Source organism: Rhipicephalus sanguineus, chromosome 7 (genome assembly GCF_013339695.2).
Source record: "Rhipicephalus sanguineus isolate Rsan-2018 chromosome 7, BIME_Rsan_1.4, whole genome shotgun sequence".
In the NCBI taxonomy this organism is placed as follows: domain Eukaryota; kingdom Metazoa; phylum Arthropoda; class Arachnida; order Ixodida; family Ixodidae; genus Rhipicephalus; species Rhipicephalus sanguineus.
This window is the reverse complement of record NC_051182.1, coordinates 167,326,401-167,348,042: the sequence shown is the minus strand read 5'-3', so window position 1 is coordinate 167,348,042 and position 21,642 is coordinate 167,326,401. Positions and strand designations below refer to the sequence as shown.

General features: G+C 46.0%; 1 protein-coding gene across 1 annotated transcript in view; it reads right to left on the bottom strand.

The window, feature by feature from the left end:
* Nucleotides 1-21,498, bottom strand: part of LOC119400524 (regulatory-associated protein of mTOR) — a gene marked incomplete at its 5' end in the record, with an annotated part of 27,939 nt that extends 6,441 nt beyond the window's left edge. The window contains 12 exon segments of the mRNA XM_049418110.1: nucleotides 206-335; nucleotides 4,109-4,309; nucleotides 5,565-5,692; nucleotides 7,894-8,000; nucleotides 8,726-8,824; nucleotides 9,500-9,621; nucleotides 10,346-10,463; nucleotides 11,581-11,689; nucleotides 14,001-14,069; nucleotides 16,164-16,274; nucleotides 18,751-18,895; nucleotides 21,407-21,498. Coding sequence (XP_049274067.1) covers nucleotides 206-335; nucleotides 4,109-4,309; nucleotides 5,565-5,692; nucleotides 7,894-8,000; nucleotides 8,726-8,824; nucleotides 9,500-9,621; nucleotides 10,346-10,463; nucleotides 11,581-11,689; nucleotides 14,001-14,069; nucleotides 16,164-16,274; nucleotides 18,751-18,895; nucleotides 21,407-21,498 — 1,431 coding nt within the window.
* Nucleotides 21,499-21,642: the final 144 nt, after the last annotated feature.

The window sequence follows — 21,642 nt, the reverse complement described above, 5'->3', positions numbered from 1 at the left end:
AGCTTTAGGGAGACATCTGGACCCCTTCTATGGATGCGCCTGTGCTACTACCAAAACCAGAGTCGACAGCGATGTGCGGCTCTTACCAATGAAGTCACACGTGACGTTTTGGCTCAGGTCCCGTGACTCTCCCACATATGACATCGGCCAGAAGTGTTCCATTACAACATTTTTCAGCGTATGGAAACGTGCTACAGCCACTCACCTTGTTCGGGTGGAAGGCTAGGCAAGAGACGGGACCAACACGCTGGTTGATGAACCAGTCATGGTGACGAATGGAGCCCACGTTGTCCCCTTCCTTGTTGAACACGCTGATCTGTTGGCTCGCCGACCCACTGCACAACATTGCACTGTCATCACCATAGAGTTCACTACGAAATTTACTACAGGAAGCTGTGGCGCTGCAATCGTTCAGCCACCATGAGAATGATGGGTAGTACATAGATTTGCGTAGTCTTCATGCATGCGGCTTCAAACACACTCGTGGCTTTGCTTATTGTGGGGTTTCGTCTTTTGTTTCGGATAAAAGAACGGCTCGTTGTGAACCTCGTGAGACGATTTGAATTGGTGAGCCTAAAAAGATCAAGGTGGTGAAGTGGGACTGCTGAACTTTTGCCGAGCTTCATCTTGCGACAAAGTGGCTGCAAGCCACATGGAGCCGGAAAAACAAAGCTTAGGCAAATCCATGTACTACCCATCATTCCCATGCTGGCTGAAGCGCCGTGCGTTGCAGCTCCCATAGACACTAGTGCCAGATTTCCTCTAGTGTACTACTGTGAAACTCTATGGTCATCAGTACTTTATTCGCCACTGATGTTATGCAAGGAGCCATTATAATAACAAAGCAATCAAATTATGGTATACAGTAAAACGTCTTTGACATGTTCCTGTTTTAATGCAAAGTATTCTGCGACAATAAATTGGGGTTTCAAGAGCAGTTTTAAGTCGACACCAAAAGAGCGACGTTGCTGCCCTTGGAATTTATATGGAACCTCTTAGCAATGCCGATGGCGACGGCAAAATGCTTCTGTAGAGTCCTTATAACTTCTACTGGAATAAAAAAAGATTCTCGAAGCTAAAGCTCATCAAAATACCTCTAGTAGTAATGTAACACATGACATACAATCACATAAAGCTTTATTCAAAGGTAACATACATTATGTCCTTAATTACTTTGGAAAAAATGCATAGCTTGTACTATGAGGTTTACAGCATTTACTCACATAATACCACCACTGGCTAATGTTGGCTACAGTTGGCTATGCATTCTTATCGCAGCGTTATAATAATAAATGTGTATTACAGTCACGCATCGTTACGATGCAGTCGCATCTAACAAGAAAGTAAATTTGTTATACGACACTGCATAATAAGAGTATTCTTCATTTAGTACTTCATTATAACCAATAGTCTGTAATATGATACTAATATCCCTATCGTAACGGTTATACCAAGTTTTGACCATACTATGCTCCTGCATCCCTCCAATGCTTCATACATTACATCAGTTCCCCTAAGGCACAGTCACCATATACAGTAAAAGCTTGTTAATTTGGATTTCACGGGACTGGGAAAAATGTCCGAATTAACCGAATGTCGAATTATCGAAAGTATCAAGAAAGCAATACCCCAATACATTTTCATTTTCTTGATGAATATTTAAATCCAGTACTTATTTTGCATATGAGCAGAGTAAAACCCGCAATTTTTGTCATTCGTGACTTTGTCCATAATGTGACCACGACTCAAGACCCCCGCGCCTTAAATTACAGTCAACTGCCGATTTTTCGGACGCCCGATTTTCCGGACATGCTCGAAAATTCGGACACTATCGCGGCACCGTCACCAGCCCCATAGACGTCAATGTATAAGAACGTCCGAAATTTCGGACGCTGAAACTCTTCGGTGTCCGATTTTTCGGACTTTCTGCCCGAATTGTGGGTCCGAAAGGCATTAATTGGAGCCCTCACCTCTGCCGCGTCAATCATCTCTTAGGTTTGAACCAGCGCGTACGCGAGTCGATCTGTGTGCGACAGTAGCAGAGTCCGAAAGTCAGCTTTGCCGCAATGCCGAAGCGTTATGGGGTGAAGCAGATCAGAAATTCAAAGGGGCCGCTATCGCGGCGCCGTGCGGCGATGTTACGGATAAGCAGCGGAAATGCACGGAGGCGTGATGGCGGCAGCTGGCAAACGCGCCGGTACGACTTAATCGCTGACAACCCTTACGATAAGCACCTTCAGTTAACTGCTCGGTAGTGCACGTGGCCTAGCGCAGTTGCATGCGTACTGCATGCATTTAATAGGCGAGAGCCCAAATGCGCCGCGCCGCCATTCCTGCTGCCTCTTTGCGCTAGACCGCTAAGTGCGCCGCATAGACGCGTTTCCTTCGCGGACGAAACCAGCTCGCCATTGCCGCGCCCGTGTGCGGTCAAGAACTAAGTGCGCATCACGAACCCTTTCATGATAAATGCGTGCGTACGATACAGCAACAGTAAAGTGACGGCGTCAGTTTAGTTGGCGATGTACTGCACACAACTAGAAACGATCGGCTTGATACGGCAGCAAATGCTGCGTATCGGCGGCGATTCGGCGATGTGTGTGCGCATATGCGCACACGCATCGGGGAATGCCGGACGAGTCGTCCGCTCTTCCGCCACAGTCGTCGTGTTCCGCGGCATCGTTTAGAAACGCTTCATGCGAGATAGCCGTAATCTATTCCGCGCTTTGCTGTTATCAGCGGCGCCCATCACGAGATGTAAAAGTGGCGGTTGGCACGTACGTAGTTAAGCGGGGTTCGTGGCAGGTACCGAATGTATTTGCGAGAGCCTGGGCGCGCACTAAAATGCCTGATAATTGTACTGGGAGGCATTAAAGCTATTTCGGACGTGGCTGTGGCGATTTGACCGCTTAAGCGGAATAAAAAAGCATGAATTTGTTTTTTCGGACTGCCCGATTTTTCGGACGATTTCGCGGTCCCTAGGGAGTCCGAAAAATCGGCAGTTGACTGTAATCCCAAACCTGCTCTGCACCCCTCCCTTATCATGTACTGCAACCATCAATACAACCATGCACACTTGAGAACAATTTTTCACCGGAAAATGCTGGCAACTGATCATTAATCCATCACAACATAGCAAGCAAGTTTTATGCCAGCCTGCGTACCACGGCGGAAGCTGTTCATCTTCAACAGCTTCCACCATATTTGAGTTTTATGACATAGCGCACGCACTACCCGAAGTCAAAATGAAGCTACTGTGTGCCGTGTCCGCTGTGGACGAAACTGTGGTCGCTAAAGGCACGACCATAGTGTCCACGCTGTTCTGCAGGCGGACTACATCCAGAGCCGAAACGAAACTGCTGAGCACCACATCTGCTGCTGCATAAACCTGGCTCGCTAATGCATAGTTACATATTCTGACCACGCCTTTCTGAAGGCCCGTGGCCGTTTTGGTTGTTCGCGAATGCCGTTTTCACTCCTTTCGTCGTAACATTTGCGGCGCTTTGTTTGGTGCGCTCCAAGGATCGTCCTAATTAACCAGGTTGCGGCCAAACATGACCAAATTAATGAGAGTTTGATGCCACTAAACAATACATGTGCTTGCCGGGACCAGAGAACGTGTCCGAATGATCAGATTTTCCGGATTAACGGGTGTCGAATTAACAATCTTTTACTGTATCTTTTTTTATCGTGATAGCAACCATGCGAACACTACAGGAGTATTTTTGCTGTTGCCATCGGCGTTGCTGAGAAATTTCATATAAAGTCCAAGGGCAATGACATCGCCCCATGCATCACATGTATGTTGCAGGTGAAAGGATGTGAAAGTATTTTGACAGGGATCAGAAGGTGTCTCACACATTTGTATGTGCTGTGTTCACACCACTCAGTTTGCATTGAAGCGATATACAGCACGGAGGTCGCTTCGCTCGCTGCAGTGGCAGCATTTTTTAACGCCAGCATTTCACTGAGGCACACCAGGTCGGATGCTACAGGAGTGAGCTGCTAGCCTTACTTCACATAACATTCCAATTTGTTGCTATGGCATCCATTGCTTCACCCTCATGCATAGTTAGATTCCACATTTTGAGACACAACTAAGGGAACAGACCACGCAAACACGTCAAAGACCGGGTGGACGGCCATGGCAGTCATGTCAACATGCGTGGAGACCGTGTGCGTGGAGCAGCTCTGGCCCAACTCCCAGAAGCGCACGTCGCCGGTCACGCAGCCACTGGTGATGCGACGCTCCCGGACGTTCAGGTGCACGCTCACAATCCAGCTGCTGTGTTCGCGAAGCGTCATGATGCGGCTGCAAAGTCGGCAAGAGAGAACACAAGAATTGTACTGCGAAGCATTTCTATCTTTGTTAGTAAACAGGTGTGTGCAAATATCATAATTTTCAGTGTGTTTTATGTCCATGGCAGGACAAAGGTCTCTCTCCCAATGATCTCGAATTTAGCTGATCTTGCACTAGCTGATTCCATTTTGTCCCTACAAACTTCTTAGTTTCATCGCTACATCTGTCTCGCTGCTGTCCTCAGCTTTTCCATTCCCTTGGTATCAATTCCACTGCTCTAGAACTGACCACCAATAGTCCGTCCTACACCTTACGAGACCAGCCCAGGTACATTTCTTTCACTTAATATTGTCACGTGGTTGCGATGGTGAAGTGTGCAGAACACAAGCTAGTACAGATGAAAACTCTTTATTGGGTTAACTTGTGCCCACTAAAAAATAAATTCAAAGTACAAGCAATACTTGCTTTTACAATGCTAGCAGTGAGAACGGACATCAGGCTTTGACTAATCTGCTTGCCTGTGAAATTTGTCAGCTTTTATGCGTGCCTTTTTGAACCTTCCAACGTCATCGCTGACGCTCGCGTTAGCTCTAGAATAAGCTCGGTTACTCGTGTCCTGCGCGTAATCGTAACAGCTTTTATGCGTGCCTTTTTGAACCTTCCAACGTCATCGCTGACGCTCGCGTTAGCTCTAGAATAAGCTCGGTTACTCGTGTCCTGCGCGTAATCGTAACAGAACAGTCTGAAACAAACGTGAAGTTTTCAAACACTGCAGTGTGGCCAGCAACGAGTGATGGTAACAGGTTTGGTGGGTTAAGCCCGATCACATTAAAGTAAAAGAACTAAGCACACGTGGGAATATCAACTAGAATATCAGCTTCCACCTGTTTGTTCCCTGACCTACTCTGATGTCTTGTGATCTCCTTGTGTTACACTTATCATTTTTTGTTTCATTGCATGCTGCAAGGTCCTCGACTATTTCTCAAGTTTTGTTGTTTTTCTCCCCATTTCAGCACTATAAGGTATGTGGAAATATGAAGAACAAACAGTGCGCAATAAAGACGTGGACTGAAAAAGGAACGATGAAACAGGTGTTTCGCATACTTTCATTGACCAAATAAAAAAGCTGAGGGCAATTCAGGAGGCCACTTCAAAAGTGCAGCGGATTTATACCTTTCATAAGCTACAGCATGGCGTAACAGTACCAAAAACTTGCTTAGCAGACCACACCGAGAGATTTTTTGGGTACAGCAAAAACAGAACTGACCAGTCCGCAGGTGGTAGCCGTCGGTCGTAGACCCGGATGGTCCCGTCACCACATCCAGCAACGAGCAGAGAGCCCTCATGGTCGATGGAGAGACTTGTGATGGGGTAGTCTACACCAGTGGGCATGTCCTGCAATACAGTAGGCAGGACATGTATACCGTACAGTATATACAGGACATGCAGTACACGCACAGTATGCAGGACAGCACTGCTCCCTGTACCAGTGGGCTATGTTTACAGGAACAGGTATGAAGACAATAGCTGACACAATCATCAGAATGATTGACACTTCTCACAACCAGTCCCTTATACACAGTTCATAATAAGGCGTCATAGTGCATAGTATGTAGTACATTGTTTCACGTTTTGGCATCACGAAATAGAGCGCGACAAACAGCATAATATCGAAGGAACACTTATTTTGGTTACTTGGCCAGCAGCAATCAGGTTACATACTGAGAGGCGTGGCACTGTGAAAACAGCCTTTTTAATGGAAAACTACAATAAAGCAATGAATCGGTTTAGATTGATAAATTTTACTCTGAAAACTCTTAACGTCGTTAACTTCGATATCACAGCTTTAGTAATAGAGGGGAAAATCAAAGTCAGTCTCGTTTTTAAGCTTCGCACCGAAATCTCCGCATGTGACGCCACGGATTTCAAAGTGCATTTTTCATATTCTCGTGACATTGGCCCAACGATATATCACAATCTGATATGTTACTTGATATGTTACGTCTCTGGCCTCCTCAGAGGACAATGTATTTCATCTTGACCGATTAGGAACAATGTAGGTAGTTTCTAGTACACGCCGTCAAAATCTATGATGTCACAGAGATCGGTGCGGAAACTTCAAGGTGGTGTAGCCACCTGCATTTTCCCTTGGTGCATTTTCTCGCTTACCAAGCATCTTCCTGCGGTGAGTGTGGTGATCTTGGTATTGTTAACCCTTTGAGGGTCGAATTTATTTCACGAAGTGCAGTCCAAAAATGTGTAATTTTTTTATTGCTGAAATAAATTCTTCAGACGATCCTATTTAAGAAAAAAATTGTCTAAAATTGTTTTGCGTGACCGTGAAGTGACAAAAAAATCATTTTTGTTGTTACGTTCACATGGTTTATTCGTAGTAACACCAAGCAAAATCCTAAAAAAAAAAAACACTTATACAATTTCTTATAAATAAAAATTATTCATTGTATTACACATAGGTCGCAGACATACAAAAATAGGCGCACCAGAGTACTTTTCCGGTAAAAAATGTTTGTGCTCCCCAAAACAAGAAACGCAACCATGGCGTCGTCGTTTGTGTGATTTAGCGCTGCACGGAAACAGATGTAATTGTGCCCTGGGGAGCAATAAACGAGAAAGTAACAAGCAGCCACCCTTTGAGAGATTAGAAACCAGACAGCCATCAGCTTTGCAGGGGCGAGAAGCGATAACCAACTGAAAGACGAAGCCGAAACCTGCCCACCTAACTTTATGCCTCCCCCTTGCGTGCTTGCCTTCTTTTGGAATCCAGTCTGTGACCAACGGTTATCTTGCCTACGTGCTACATGCCTTGCCCACGCCCATTTCTTTTTGATTTTGACTAAGATGTCCTTAAAGGAGTACTGACACGATTTTGAAGTGCAGCAAAACGGACGTTTTTGGTTTCCTTGGCATGTAGTGTTAACGCTCTCCCCACACCGCATCCGGGAAACACGTATAAATATTTAAGTTTGATTTTAAAGTTTTCATCTCCCAGCATCTGCAAGGCAGCTTCACCGCATGGAGAGCCCTATGACGTTTCAAGTCAGCTCACTTGGTTTGCGAAATCTGGGTTCTGCATGCAGCCTAAATCACAGAAATCTCTGTCGGAGGCACTGGACGACAGTTCACTCATCATGAACCACGTTCGACTGACAGCAAAGGACAGCAGGTGCATATTTCGTGGGTTGCAGTCTGCCCGTGACGTCACGGGCCGACTTGACACGTCACTATGAAGCCGCCTTCTCGAAACCGAAACCGAAACTGCTGGTTGAAAGAAGCGGTATTAAAAATATATGCAATGCATCCCCAGGTAAACGACACTCTTTTTAGGGTTCTCGACACCCGTGCTTTCATTTAGAGCAACAACCCGAGAAATTTTAAAATTCATGTCAGTACTCCTTTAACACCCCGCTTGTTTTCCTGAGCCACTCTGCTCCCTTCTTGTTCCTTACGGTTACCCCTATCGTTTTCTTTTCCATGGCTCGCTGCATCGCCCTTAATTTAGGTTGAACCCTCTTTGTAAGCCTCCAGGTTTCTGCTCCGTATGAGCATCCAATAATGTCTCAAGCATAAAAACGCACCAGAACTTTCTTTTCCTGGTTGGTGTCCCATACTCGGATAACCTTGACGTCACCAGATGTGATCAGCGTCGTCGTCTCTTGATCCCAATCCAGCACCATACCAGATCCTTCGAGAGAACGGTTGTCTTTAGTGCAAAACAAAATACATCCAAAATGCACGCGTTTCAATGGAGAAATACTGGTATCTTGAACATGCAAGTGCAATGGCCAACTCAAACAAGTCACAAAATTCCTCATCATTGTGCATTGTAACAACTTCTCAATACTTCTGCATTAATAGGACCATAGGCGTGCGCACAGGGGGTGCAGGGGGGGGGCGGCCGCCGTCCCTAATCACCTAAGGGGGGGGGCGCAAAATCTGCCCCGTACATTGACCCTTCTAGTCACCTAAGAGGGGGAGGGGGGCGCAAAATCTGCCCCATACATTGACTTAGTAGGGTGAGGGGGCGCTGCGATGAACCTTCGCCCCCCCTGAGAGGGAACCCTGTGCACGCCTATTAATAGGACACTGCATACTGCATGAATTCAACAACAACAGCTTGGTCGTAATCCCTAAAGTGGGCTCAATTATTGCTTTGCGTGCTATCAATGTCGCTCTAACTGTTAAAATAATTAACTGTAACCACGTTCTTTGCATTCACTTGTGTAGGAGCACTTTTACTGTCGGAAGTGCTCTTAGTATGTTATTGAAGTAGTCTGCATTTTCAGTGGCGCTTTACTAAACACAAGTAGCGCTTTTTTAAAAACAAGTTAGCACAGGCTACCCGTCCCTTCTCCTTGAAAATGGAGCAAGCACTGTCAAGACACAGCAGAGGTGAATGAACACGCCCACCTCTCGCTGTCATTGGGACGTCTCCAAGGGCTTGGAAGGCTGCCACCAGTTCACGGTTGGACGAGCTGTAGTTGCGCCAGACACGGACGGCTCCGTCATCTGTCAAATCAAAGTGAACGGAACAGTGGGGGGCATGTACATCACTGGAATGCGAACAGTAGGATCGATTTCAGCTGCTTGCACTGATTGTGCTGTCTGCAGGGTTTATTTGCAGGGCCCCTGCAAATGAACTGTACCATACTTGGTTACAACGTAAGAAAATATGGCAGCACCACAGAACCACGATGTGCCTGCCCTTCACCTGTCAAAGACAGTCGTGCTAGCTGGTCTCCGCCCAAAAAGGACATACTTTTTCTCGGCTAATATAAACACTACGCATATTAAGAGATAAAGGTTCGTCGTAACTACCAGAAACATTACTTTTGGCTGAGCAGCAATGTCACAATCCTTGTAAAATTTACTACGACCTTCAAGTTTTTGACCTAAAACCAGTGACACAAACGTGTGCCTGCATGGACAGTCAACAATCTGAATCACTCGAGAAGTGCTTGACGTCCAAAAAATGAGCAAAAACATGAGCAATTATGCAAATTCTCTGTGTGAGGGACAGCAGTGGCTGTGGGTGAAGCTGACATTTTTTCTTAGGTTGTTACAGACTACAGAGACAACTGTTCTTCTAAGGTGCAGGGCAATAGTATCTCTAGGCCTATGCAAGATCTCACTCTATTTGTCAATGTTTATAATGATGACGATGATGCTAAATAGCCTGAATACCTGATCCCAGGAGCAGCAGTGGTACATCATGTGCGTTCAGGTAAGTCAGAGCAGTGATGCGTGTCTGTGCGGGATTGTCGTTCATGTGACAACTCTGAAGGTTCCCGTGGTCGTCCCAGAGACTGCATGAAACGGGCACAGGGTATTTCAGGTGGCACAATGGTCGCTGACTGGATATCCAGAGAATAAATTACCCGTTCTATGAAGGATTGTGCTTGACTCTCTCTTTTTCTTTCCGATCATCAATATAGGGGCACCACAGTTTTATTTAAAAGATCTGCTAACAATACATTCAGGTGCATTCTTATTTTGAACACACAAAAACTGGGTGCACTTTAGATTTGACAGCGCATTAGATTCGAGTAAATATCGTATATACTCATCATCTCTGTCAGCGTCAGCATCGACCAAAGCGTGCCTCAGCCAAATGAACAATGTTGAAGTAACAGATGCACGCTTTACAAGGAGTTTCAATATCGGAAATCCCTGTAGCTTTCTTTTTTCGTTTATTTCAACTACGATAATGCGGTGAAGGTTCAATGGTAGGGTAATCCCTAATGAATTTACACTGTTAATTATAAGTCTGCAATCGTACTAATTCTGCTACTGTTGTTGCCGATCAAACATTTATGTTTATAATGGACAGTAGGTCCCAATTCAGTTTATACTATGGGACCTCCTTCTGCATATCCTTATCTTGAACAATTTATTGAGAAAGAATATAAAATTGATTGAATGATAGGTTGGTGACACATTGGCAGAGATGAAGATGGTGTTCGTACAGAAGAATGGCTATGCTCTGAGTAGGCTTATCAACGTACTGAGCTTTCAGAATGAGTTGGCTACCTGTAGGAATCCCTGTTGGCAACACAGATCTCTGCCTCATATGGGTGGAAGGCCAGGCAGGTGGGAACGCTGGGGCACCGGCTGTAGAACACCTGCTCGTCCAGGCGCACCCCAGTTGCTGCACACACGCACCTTCAATCAGCTTTTCTGAGTCTTCAATAACATTTTTCTGATGAACACGGTGGACGTAAGAATCACCCTCAGTATGCAACGAATCACGCTCCACCAAGTTGAGAAGTTCATTCTTGTGCTTCAGGACATAACTACCAGGCAATTCTTTAGAAATGCCGGAATAACCTAAGTTCTTAACGGCACCGTCACATGCACCGCAAAGCCAAGAAACACTAGGTGACTGAGAATCTTCAAGGAATAACGCATTCTGTCTTGTTTTACAAACGCAATCTCAGTCATGTACCGTATTACTGATGAAGCACCTGTACTCTACACCAAACTGTAACTTTCACCTGACTTGCTGGTTTAGGAAGCAAAGGTTCACAGAGTGTATATGCGATATTTGTGTGTTTCTTGCTATAACCACAGAGTTCTGAGAGGATTCCCAAACCAGGCACTGCAAGTAGCGAAAGTTTACAAGTTTACTAACTCTACAAATGTAAACTGGCCAGGGTACAAACCAAGACATGTAATCCACCATCCACGAAAGAGAGCTTTAGCTAAGATCTATAACTTCCAAAGTGGCTGGCACTGAGGGCACTTTTTACACCTGAATCCAGACTTTCAGCAGCATAGTTCTGGTCAGCACCTAATCGCTGAGGAGTAGACTCGATCATATACTCAAGCCACAAGCATGCTTGACAGTGTAATTGACGAAGGCCGTGAAGGAATGGGAGCAGAAATCAGAACGAGATGGTAAGTGAGAAAACGCAAGTATGAATAGAGTGGAGTGAGTGTGAGTTGGCCCACGAATACAAGTGAGTATTCGTACAAGTGAGCATACATAATGAGTACTACGAAATGCACTTTTTTATGGACCAAAGTCTACTTTAAGCAGGAGACCAATTTTTTTGAGCAGAAGAAACCCCACAACTTCTGGAGATGAAAATTCCCAATGGGCTTTGTGAGGTTCACACAGAACTGCAGAAAACAGAATAAACCATTTGGCATTTGCATACCAGCAAGCTACATTACTTCCCAGTGTTGTGCGTAAATGGTTAACTGGCATCAAAACATGGGGCACTGCACACACCCCCACAAGCGCCTGCCCAAACAGTGCTCACCGGTTTTCCGACGTTCAGCCTGCGCAGCCGCCCTTATCCGCGCATTGCGCAGAAACCTCCACTCCCTTTGCTGGTGTTCCATGCTTTCGGGGTCGGAGGTCTGCGATACCTGCTTTAGTTACGAGAGATGAAAACGAGAACCTAAACAAAAATTCAAACCAGCCTTGTTTTCACTTGGTTGCGAGACAGCGTCAGTACACCTATACAAATCCAAGCAGCATCATGCTTTGCGCTCTGACTGGTACCTCCAATCGGGTTTGCAGGAATTCTGTGCAACACTTAACGACAAAATGTGACAGTCAAATCTAGCTTAACAGAAAAACCATCAGCACAAACACAAACATTAGGCTGAAGTGGACATTTCGGGAAAGCATACACAGCATGTCTCATCAGGCAGCCAGATCCAAGAGCAGCGTTTAAAAAACCACACCTTAGCCAGCCACAGATTTATCCATAACCGGACAAGCCAATAAAACAACTTCTCAGAAGATTGCATACCGCCGAATAAAATTTCATTGGTGTTGAGATGCGTTTCCGTCCCGGGACACAGAAAGCCATAGTCTGATATTGAGATAATACTAGCTCACTTGTGTTGGCTTGTGTGAATAGTAAATTTTAGGTTCGAAGCGAATAGTGGTTTGGTCGAATAATTTCGAATCGAATTCGAATAGTATATATTGCATATTATAAAGAAAAATAATATATTTGTCATGACCCAACTAACCTGCACAATATTTTTTAAATTGGAACAAGGCATGTGTGAATGTCATTCTTTTTGGTTCAAAGGGAAGTGGAAGCAAAGTGGAAGCAACTTTGTATAGTAGCAGGATGTGACTTTCAGTAGAATGCAAGTGATAACCTGTAAAATATGTTACGTTTTAAAATTTACTTTACTTTGAGCATATAAGCCTGTATAACAAGCTTTTAAACTTGAAAAGTGATGAATCAATGTGAGGGTAATTTGTTCATTTAACCTTGGAAGTGGGGCTTCGCGGCAGTGCAGATTTCTCCTGGATAGGTGTTTTCACGGCATAGCACTCCTGCACTGCAGTGAAACCACCTTTACAGGGCCTTACATGGCATTACATATGTCTATTCATTCATTTCAAATACTTCTAATTTAGAATAATTTAAATTCGTTTTGAAGCGAATTCGAATACTGTAATATTCATTCGAATATTCGAACTGCTCAAATATTCGCACAAGGCTACACTTGTGTCATCAACGCAGTGCCCCTGACATTGCCAGTACATGTAATTAGAAGCTCTCTGTAATGCCCATACGTACACATGCCCGCGTCCCTGCAGCCATGCTACAAAAAACAGAAGAATCTGAAGTGGCTTCAGTTTCGCCCGCACAGAGCAACCTAAGTGACGTTTTCAAGTCTATGCACTTGGTGCTTTTTAGCTAGCTTAGCCTTCCCCCTACCAATTACAGAGTGCCACTATATCAAATAGTCAAAGCTGCCACTTCGAAGAACCCTGCAAGAGTCAGGTGCATGTCGTTCCCAATGGTGGATACGCAAACTTTCTTTGAGACAAAAGTACAGGTGGGGAACTGATGGATGGAACCACGGTGTAATTAACAAGTTGTCTAAACAAGAATAAGTATCTGAGACAAGCCGGCCAACATTTCGATAGGTGGACCTAGTACTTTCGTCAAAGGTGCCTCATCATCCTTGGTGTGTTTTGAAAGGGTCAGTCAGTGATGTCGGGCCACATGGTGTCGCTGTCGGTGACAAGAGCCAATAGCGGCACTACGTGACGTGACATGACTGGCTAAACGTTTCAAGACTAACATGCCAAGGATGGCGAGGTGCCTTTGATGAAGATACAGTCAAATCTCGATATGAAAAATGCGGATATAATGAATAGTCTGTTATAACGAAGTAACTGATCTTGCCATTTATAGACTATTTTATGGATGGGTTTCAGTGCCACCATAGTGGGCTGCAGCCTTGCCGTTTAGTATTCTTAACAACTAAAGTAACCGTGCTACGGTAGACGCATACACATGAAAACGGCTGGCTTGGTGCCCTCGACGTTTTATGACCTCATTCACGTTGCTATATAATGAAATATGAAAAAATTCGTTTAAATAGCCCGAGGTGGCGCCGCCCATGTGCGTTATGTAATGTCGTCTATACAGTGTTGTGAACGCACGTTTGTAACGAACTTTCGGATATAATGAAGCCATTTTCGTGTCACATGTGACTTCGTTACAACAAATTTTGACTGTAGATCCAGCTACTGAAACGTCGGCCAGCCTGCCTGAGGCACCTGTTCCTGTTCAGACAACTTGTGTGTCACATTCTTCGAGACGGAACGAGAACAAGCGAGATTTGCGACACTTTCACGGGACAGCATGCAGAGAGACAGGCAAGCAGGAAATAGAGAGAAAGAGAGAGAGAGAGGCAGTACCACTTGGCACCAGGGGGACTCCCTAGCGGCCAAGGAGTCCCCTGCTCCCAGTTGAGGAACATCCAAAATCTGCACAGAGAGCAACAACAGATGTCCCACCACACTCCTCCTACAGCCATGCTTTCAAGGGACACTAAAGAGAGAAACGATTTTTCTCGTATTTAGTAAGTTAGTACTCTTCCACGATGCCAAAATCACCAAGCTTTCTGCGAGAAGACCCTTGGTAAACGAGAAGACGGGCAAAAAGAAAATGCATGTGGCGACGCCACCTTGAAGTCCCCGCACCAGTCATTGTGATGTCATAGATTTTGACGGCGTCTATTAGGGCCTATGCAGTTCCTAATCGGTAAAAATTAAGTACATTGTCTTCTGAGGGAGCCAGAGGCTCAATAACATACCTAGGTTTCATGAACTTTAGTTGTGCCAATGTGGCCAAAATAAGAAAAAACACTTTGAAATCCTTGACATCACCATCGGAGATTTTTAGTGGGGATATTGAAATGTGAAACTTTCGACCCTGATTTTTTTCATTTATTATTAGACCTACGGTGTTGAAATGAACTACATTAGAGTTTTCAGAGTGTAATTTATCAGTCTAAGCTTATTTATTGTTTCACTTTAGTGTCCCTTTAACATGGGAGCTCAGCAGGATGTTTGCACACTGCACCAAACCACCAGTCTACAGACACCAAAGCCAGCCTGATAGCACCAGGGTTGCTACAGCAGAAAACTCTCCCAGCCTTTTCTATCCCAAGTACACCATTAGTGCTCCGATATTGCTCAACGTGCTCTGGGTCATACTCGCTGCCTTTGTTTGGCCATGCAATGCAACCGAACCAACAAAAATGTCCCATTTGAAATGACATAGGCAGATTGCTTAATAAGAACTACTATGAGGTAGAACAAAAGCGAATAACTTCTTTCTGATTCTGTATATGTTATGAGTAAGCATGTTACATGGCAACTCCACCACTCAACCTGTCACAATGTGCAGTCAAGATCTGCATTCCTTCGTCCCATTCCTTCCTTTTCCTGCTGTCTGTATTTTATTTTTAGTTATCTAAAGAGGCCCATGTTAAAAACGCTTATTTGAGGATGCTTGAGGATGCGAGTGCAGCCCTCAGTCGAGCGCATAGTCGAACCTTGATATAATGAGTATGAATATTGTAACGAATTTTCAGTTATAAAGAAGTAAATGAGAAAGTGTGTTGCCATTCGTACAGTGCAATTAAAATTGGTTTACAATGAATTTTGGGTTGCAACAAAGCATCTTTGTGCCACATGCGACTTCGTTATAATGAAGCTTTACTGTCATCATGCTCATTATCAGCCTGTTTATGTCCACTGCAGAATGAAGGCCTCTCCCAATAATCTCCAGTTTAGCCTATCCTGTTTGAGATGATTCCATTTTATCTCTGCAAACTTCTTAAATTTCGTTAATACATTTAACTCTCTACCTTCCTGGACTGCGTTTCTTATGCCTTGGTAACCATACCGTTGCTCTTACTCTCAACCTGTTGTCTACTCTACGCATTAAGTGGCCAGCCCAGGTCCATTTCTTTTGCTTGTTGTCAACTAGGATATATGCAACCCCTGCTTGTTCCCCAACCCATTCTGCCGTCCTCCGATCTCATAATGTTACTCCTATCATTTTTCGTTCCATTGCACGCTGCATGGTCCTCAACTTTTTCTCTAGTTGCTTTGTTATCCTCCATATTTCAGACCCATATGTCAGAACTGGCAGTATGCAGTGATTGCAGTTTTACTGTACATCATTCCAATTACAATGCAAGCATATGACCCCATAGGTATGCAAGTCTCTGTGCTTGAGAGGTTGCCTCAATCACTGGGCATGTTTACATGCCAGATGAGAGGGCTGCATGTCAAAATGCAAGAAATGGGGAAAGGTGTTGAATGATATTTGGAGCACAGGTAAAAATTGATATAATGTCAGGGCATGAACGTCGGCAGGATTTTGTCCTGGGGGGTGCAAAGCCGTGTTTCATCGTGGCAGGGGCAGGGGCAAGTGCCCCTTTTGCAACCTCCTGCTGATGCCCATGCGTCAGAATGCTTCTTCATAATCACGTACGTGCACAAAGGATCACATTGAATTTGCACAAATGAAGTCATTATTTCGAGTTGTGCAACGAGAACACGTCTCACCTTGTTGAGCGGACGGGTGAAGTACCGGGAGCACCAGTCCACAAATGTTGTCGTCACCAGGGGTGACGAGATGCGCGCACTGAGCTGTTCTTCGGTGTCATCCTCTGCCACCTGCCAATGAAGTTCACGGGCTTAGTGGCTAGTTGGTATTGCATATTAGAAACGTTACAGTGCACATAGATGGGGAGAAAAGAAGAATAAACGATACACAGCACTGATGTGTGTCAGGCTGAGTGTCAAATTGTTCAGTTACTAAACCCTGTTTCATAATTAGTGAAGCTTGTAAGACAAGTCTGAGTTACCGTAAAAACCCGCATATAGCTCGGACCCGCGTATAGTCCGGGGTGTAATTCGGGGATAGCAAACGTGAGAAAAAAAGTTTTCACCCGAATATAGTCCGAGGAAAATGGAAAAAATGCATTTATTGACATTTCATTCATCGTCGTCGTCGGACGCACTCTCTTCCGAAGCTCCCTTGTCGGAAATGTTCTCCCACAGCACATCATCCTCAGTGCCATCAAGCGCGTTGGAGATGGAGCACTTTTTGAAGGCGCGGCAAACGAGCGCCTCTGGAATGCAGGCCCAAGCCTCGACTATCCACGAGCAGAGCATCGCTGGCGAGGCCCGTTTCAGCCGTCCGGCAGGGGTCTCTTCTGGTTCTCCGGACCTCATCCACTCCACGTACAGGCGCTTGACATGGTCCTTAAATGGCTTATTAAGGCACACATCAAGCGGCTGCAGCTGTGATGTCATCCCTCCCGGGATGACGACGAGCTCGGTGCGGGAGTCGCGCAGCAGTCGCTTTACGGAGTCGGCCAGGTGACACCGAAACGCGTCGAGCACAAGCATCGAAGGGAGCCCCAGCAGTGCTCCGGGCCGTCGACACCACACGGACTTTATCCAGTCAAGGACTAACGATTCGTCCATCCACCCCTTGTCCTGGCAGCGGACGACGACATTTTTCGGGAACTTCTCCCCCTTCGGCAGCGTCTTTCGTTTGAACACCACGTAGGGTGGCAGCTTGCGACCGTCAGCCGTGCAGGATAACATTACAGTCACCCGCGTTTTTTCGTTTCCAGTCGACCGCACGATAACTTGCCTGGAGCCTTTTTGATGCACCGTCAGCGCCGAGGGCATATCCAGGTAGACCGGCGTCTGATCCGCGTTGCCGATCTGGCCCAGCTGAAAGGGGACTGCCTTTCGCAACGCAATTATGTACCTTTGAAAAGCCACGAGGTGCTCTTCGTAGCTCTCTGGTAGCTTCTGGGAGATCGACGTACGCCGACGTAGGGAGAACCCAGCGCGGCGCATGAAGCGAGACACCCAATGCTTGCTCGCTTTGAAATCCTCCGGCTGAATGCCTTTGTCTCGAGCGATCTCCCTTGCCTTCGCTTGTAGCAGCTCGATGTTGACAGCGAGATGTGCAGCTCGCTGCTCCCGCACAAAGTCTGTGAGTTCTCGTTCCACGTCAGGAAATGCTCCATTTTTTGGTCCGCGGAAACTTTTTCGCTGGCCGCTGCATGCAAAGAGGGCTTCCTTCTGCTTCCGCCAACCGCGAATGCTCCGCTCGTTGACTCCGAACTGCCGCTCCGCGGCACAGTTGCCGATGGTTTCGGCAGCAGCGATAACTTTTCTTTTAAAAGCAGCAGAGTACTGCCTGCGCGGTCCTGACATGGCGTAAAATCACAGGAGCAAAATCGAGGCCGTCGTTATGGGCACCAAGTTGAAGCAAAGGCCACTGACCAACTGACCAGTTAAGACTAACGCCGCTAACACTACCTAGCGCAGAAGCGCGCAGACAGCTGATGATGATGATAGCACCGCGCTATGCCGAAACCGAAACTGAATTTGGGCCGAAAATTCTTGGGACCCGCATATAGTACGGGGCCGAAATTTCGCACCCTAAAATCTAGAAAAAAACCCCGGGCTATACGCGGGTTTTTACGGTATACTCAGGCCTGAATTCGCATAGTGCCGACCACAGACAAACAACACCCTATGACAGTGCAATGGCAGGTAGCCGCCCACAAGTGCACCTAGCTCAAGTGTTCATACAACTTGTTGCATTAAGAAACATTGAACACCAATTATTTATTTACTAGCTCGTGCTAAAGGGAGAAGTCCACGATTTACACACTTCCTATTTTATTTCCTGAAGGAAACAGCTTAAGAGGATAGGGGGCATGGGCTAAGAAAGATACTACACATTTCTTACCCAATACACCAAAGTCTTGGTCCATGCTTGTTTTATATTTTTTCTTGTTTTCTTTTTCTGCAGCGGTAATTAGTGGTGCTGTCCCAAACATGTCCGTGAATTCACCGGGCATTTCTTTCTTTCTCTCCCTCCTCTCACCTTTCTATTCCATTCTCTCTCTCCCCCAAAGTAGAGTAGCCAACCAGATGCTTTTCCGGTTAACCTTCCAGCCTCTGCCTTCCTTCTGCTGTTTGTTGCACCTCCTAAGCTTAACTAATGTGACCAACTGCCAAAGACCAATTTCGACGGTATGATATAGCACACCTTGTTAATGTTCAAGTTATCAATGTTCCCCGTTTGTCCGCAGATTAACAAATGCGGCCGACGTCTCACCGGTGCAGGAACATCGGGGCCCCTGTCGAAGATCTTGCGTGACCGGCTGAAGTGAGCCGTATGCTGGTACTGGTGGCTCCGAGTGGGTGTCTGCACTGGTGGCCTCAATGTCAGGTTCATAGAGGCTATTGGAGGGGACTCGTTCCTGGGCACCAAAGCGGGAACCAAGTCTCAGACAACAGTGCTACTGACTGAACACAAACTCACTCCAGCTGAGTTATTTGTTCCTACAGGCTTCTTTTTATGGTTTCAGACTGCAGAACGTGACAGCAGACACTCGATATTTTGAACTTGAACAGACCACGGAATTTTGTCCGAATGGTCTCTGAATTATCGGATGCAAGCACATCTATGGATGCAAATGTTTTGCTAGAAGAAACAAAGGCAGCTAGGCTTTCCAATATGCCTAATCAAAAGGTGCGAACCGAATTAAACAAATGGTGCTGTTTGAATTAAGCAGTTTTTAAAAATACACTGAAAACATAGCAGGCCAGCCAGAAATGTTTGAATGTACTGAGAGTATGAAATATGAGACTGAATTATCGCAAGTCTTCCGCATTTGCAGCTCACGCCACTTACAATCTAATCACCTATTGTATTTACTCGAATCTAAGCCGATGTTTTTTTAGAAAAAACAATGTGCGAAAGTGGGGGGTCGGCTTAGATTTGAGTACCATGATTTGACCGCAGCCGCTACCTACCTAAAGGCCCGGCCACGCTGGTAGCATGGCGGCTCACCATGCACCAATCTCAGGCTACCGTATGCAGACGGCTCTGCATGCACGTCCGAGGCTCATTTTTGCGACATCCTACAGTAGCTGCATGGTGACAAGGTCGCTCAGGCTCAGCGGCAAAGTGGTGGTCCCCATGGCTACACAGGCCGACCGCGTCGTCTGCTTCGTACTGTCCACTGTTCCAAAATCTTGCAGTCCCACGTTCATGCAGCTAGGGTCGTCGAGCTGGCGAGATTTCCCGCCGGCAAAGGCGGGCAAGGGTGCATCGGGCCACGTGATTGTGGCGCCGGCGAATGCCACGCACTTTGACACCCTCTCTGCTCCTGTCGCGTGACGCGGAGGTGGCAGAGGCGCGAGCAGCATGAGCGCAGAGTTGGTCAATTTTCTGGAAGCGATCGTGCAATGTAGTCATGCTTAAACACGTGCTCGCAAAACGCCTGCACCAACTGTGCTTCAGAAGTGATGGCCTGTACTCGGCCTGCATTCAAGGTAAGCTTTCTTTTTTTTCTGGCCTTGCGAATTTCAGGGGTCGACCTGCAATCGAGAGTGGCCTAGATTCAAGTAAATACGGTATAGTGTAGAACCACACATAGGATGGTTTTCTGGCTCATGCTTATCTTTCCACAGAATTCAACTTATATATTATATAATAATAATAATAATTGCAGGGGTTCCACGCCCCAAAACCACGATATGATTATGAGGGACGCCACAGTGGAGGGCTACAGAAATTTCAACCACCTGGTGCTCTTTAACGTGCACCTAAATCTAAGTACTAAGATGTCCTTAGCCCCGTTTGTTCCCTGACCCACTCTGCTCTTTTCTTGCCCCTTAAGGTCACACCTATCATTTTCCTTTCCATTGCTTGCTGCGTCCTCCTCAGCTCAAGTTGAACCCTCTCTGTAAGCCTCCAAGTTTCTCTGCTCCGTCGGTAAGTACCGGTAAGATGCAGGTGTTATATACCCTCCTCTTGAGTGATAGTGGTAAACTACCATTCATGATTTGAGAGTGCTTGCCGAATGTGCTCCATCCCATCCCTATTCTCCTAGTTACTTCAGTCTCATGGTTCAGATCCGCGGTTACGACCTGTCCTAAGTAGACGTATTCCTTTACAAATTCCAGTGCCTTGCTACCAATCGCAAAGTGCTGTTCTCTTCTGAGACTGTTGCATATTACCTTAGTTGAAATCAAGAAGATGAAATGGACATGGGCAGGGCATGTAGCGCATAGGCAAGATAACCACTGGTCATTAAATGTAACTTACTGGATTCCAAGAGAAGGCAAGCGCACAAGGGGGAGACAGAAAGTTAGATGGGCAGATGAGATCAGCGGGTATAACGCAAGCACAGGACCGGGTTGATTGGTGGAACATGGGAGAGGCCTTTGCCCTGCAAAGGGCGTAGTCAGGTTGATGATGATGATGAAATTTAAGTAGACGGGCCTCTACCATTTCGCCTCCACCAAAATGCGGCCACTGCGGGCAGGATTCCATCCCGCAACCTTCGGGTCAGCAGTCGAGCACCATAACCACTAGACCACAGCGACATACTATACGCATGCTACTTATGGTTCCATCTTAAAAACACAGCGCTAACTTAAACATGGAAAGAAGACACAGGAAACGAGGACGGGTGCTGTCCTCGTTTGTACAGAGCCCGTCCTCGTTTGCTGTGTCTTCTGTCCATGTTTAAATTAGCGCTGTGTTTTTAAGATGGATCCGTACCAACGAGCTCGCATCCAAACTCTTCTACTTATGGTGCAGCTGCCTAACACGTTGCACAACCTGAAGCCTATGATGTGCAACTGCCTCTTCAAGAACTCGCGTATTTGAGAAGCCGGTCACGTGACACTGACTTCTGAATTTGCCGCGAGTCCGATGACAGTTACATGCAACAGACGTCCACGCACTGGTGACAACTTACGACAGATAGCTGATCTTCCCCGAAGGTGATGATGGCTCCGAATGGCATACGGAGCTTTTTCGGCACTTCTTGGCCTCAAAGCTTGACTGCGCCTGCAAAGGAAGGCATGCAAGTCTGCAATTTTAACATTTCATGTACATATGTATATTTACATAGGTTATCAACATGTACATATGTATGTTTACTATATGCATGTGCTTCAAATGCACAATTATTTTTTTAGTATGACATGTAGT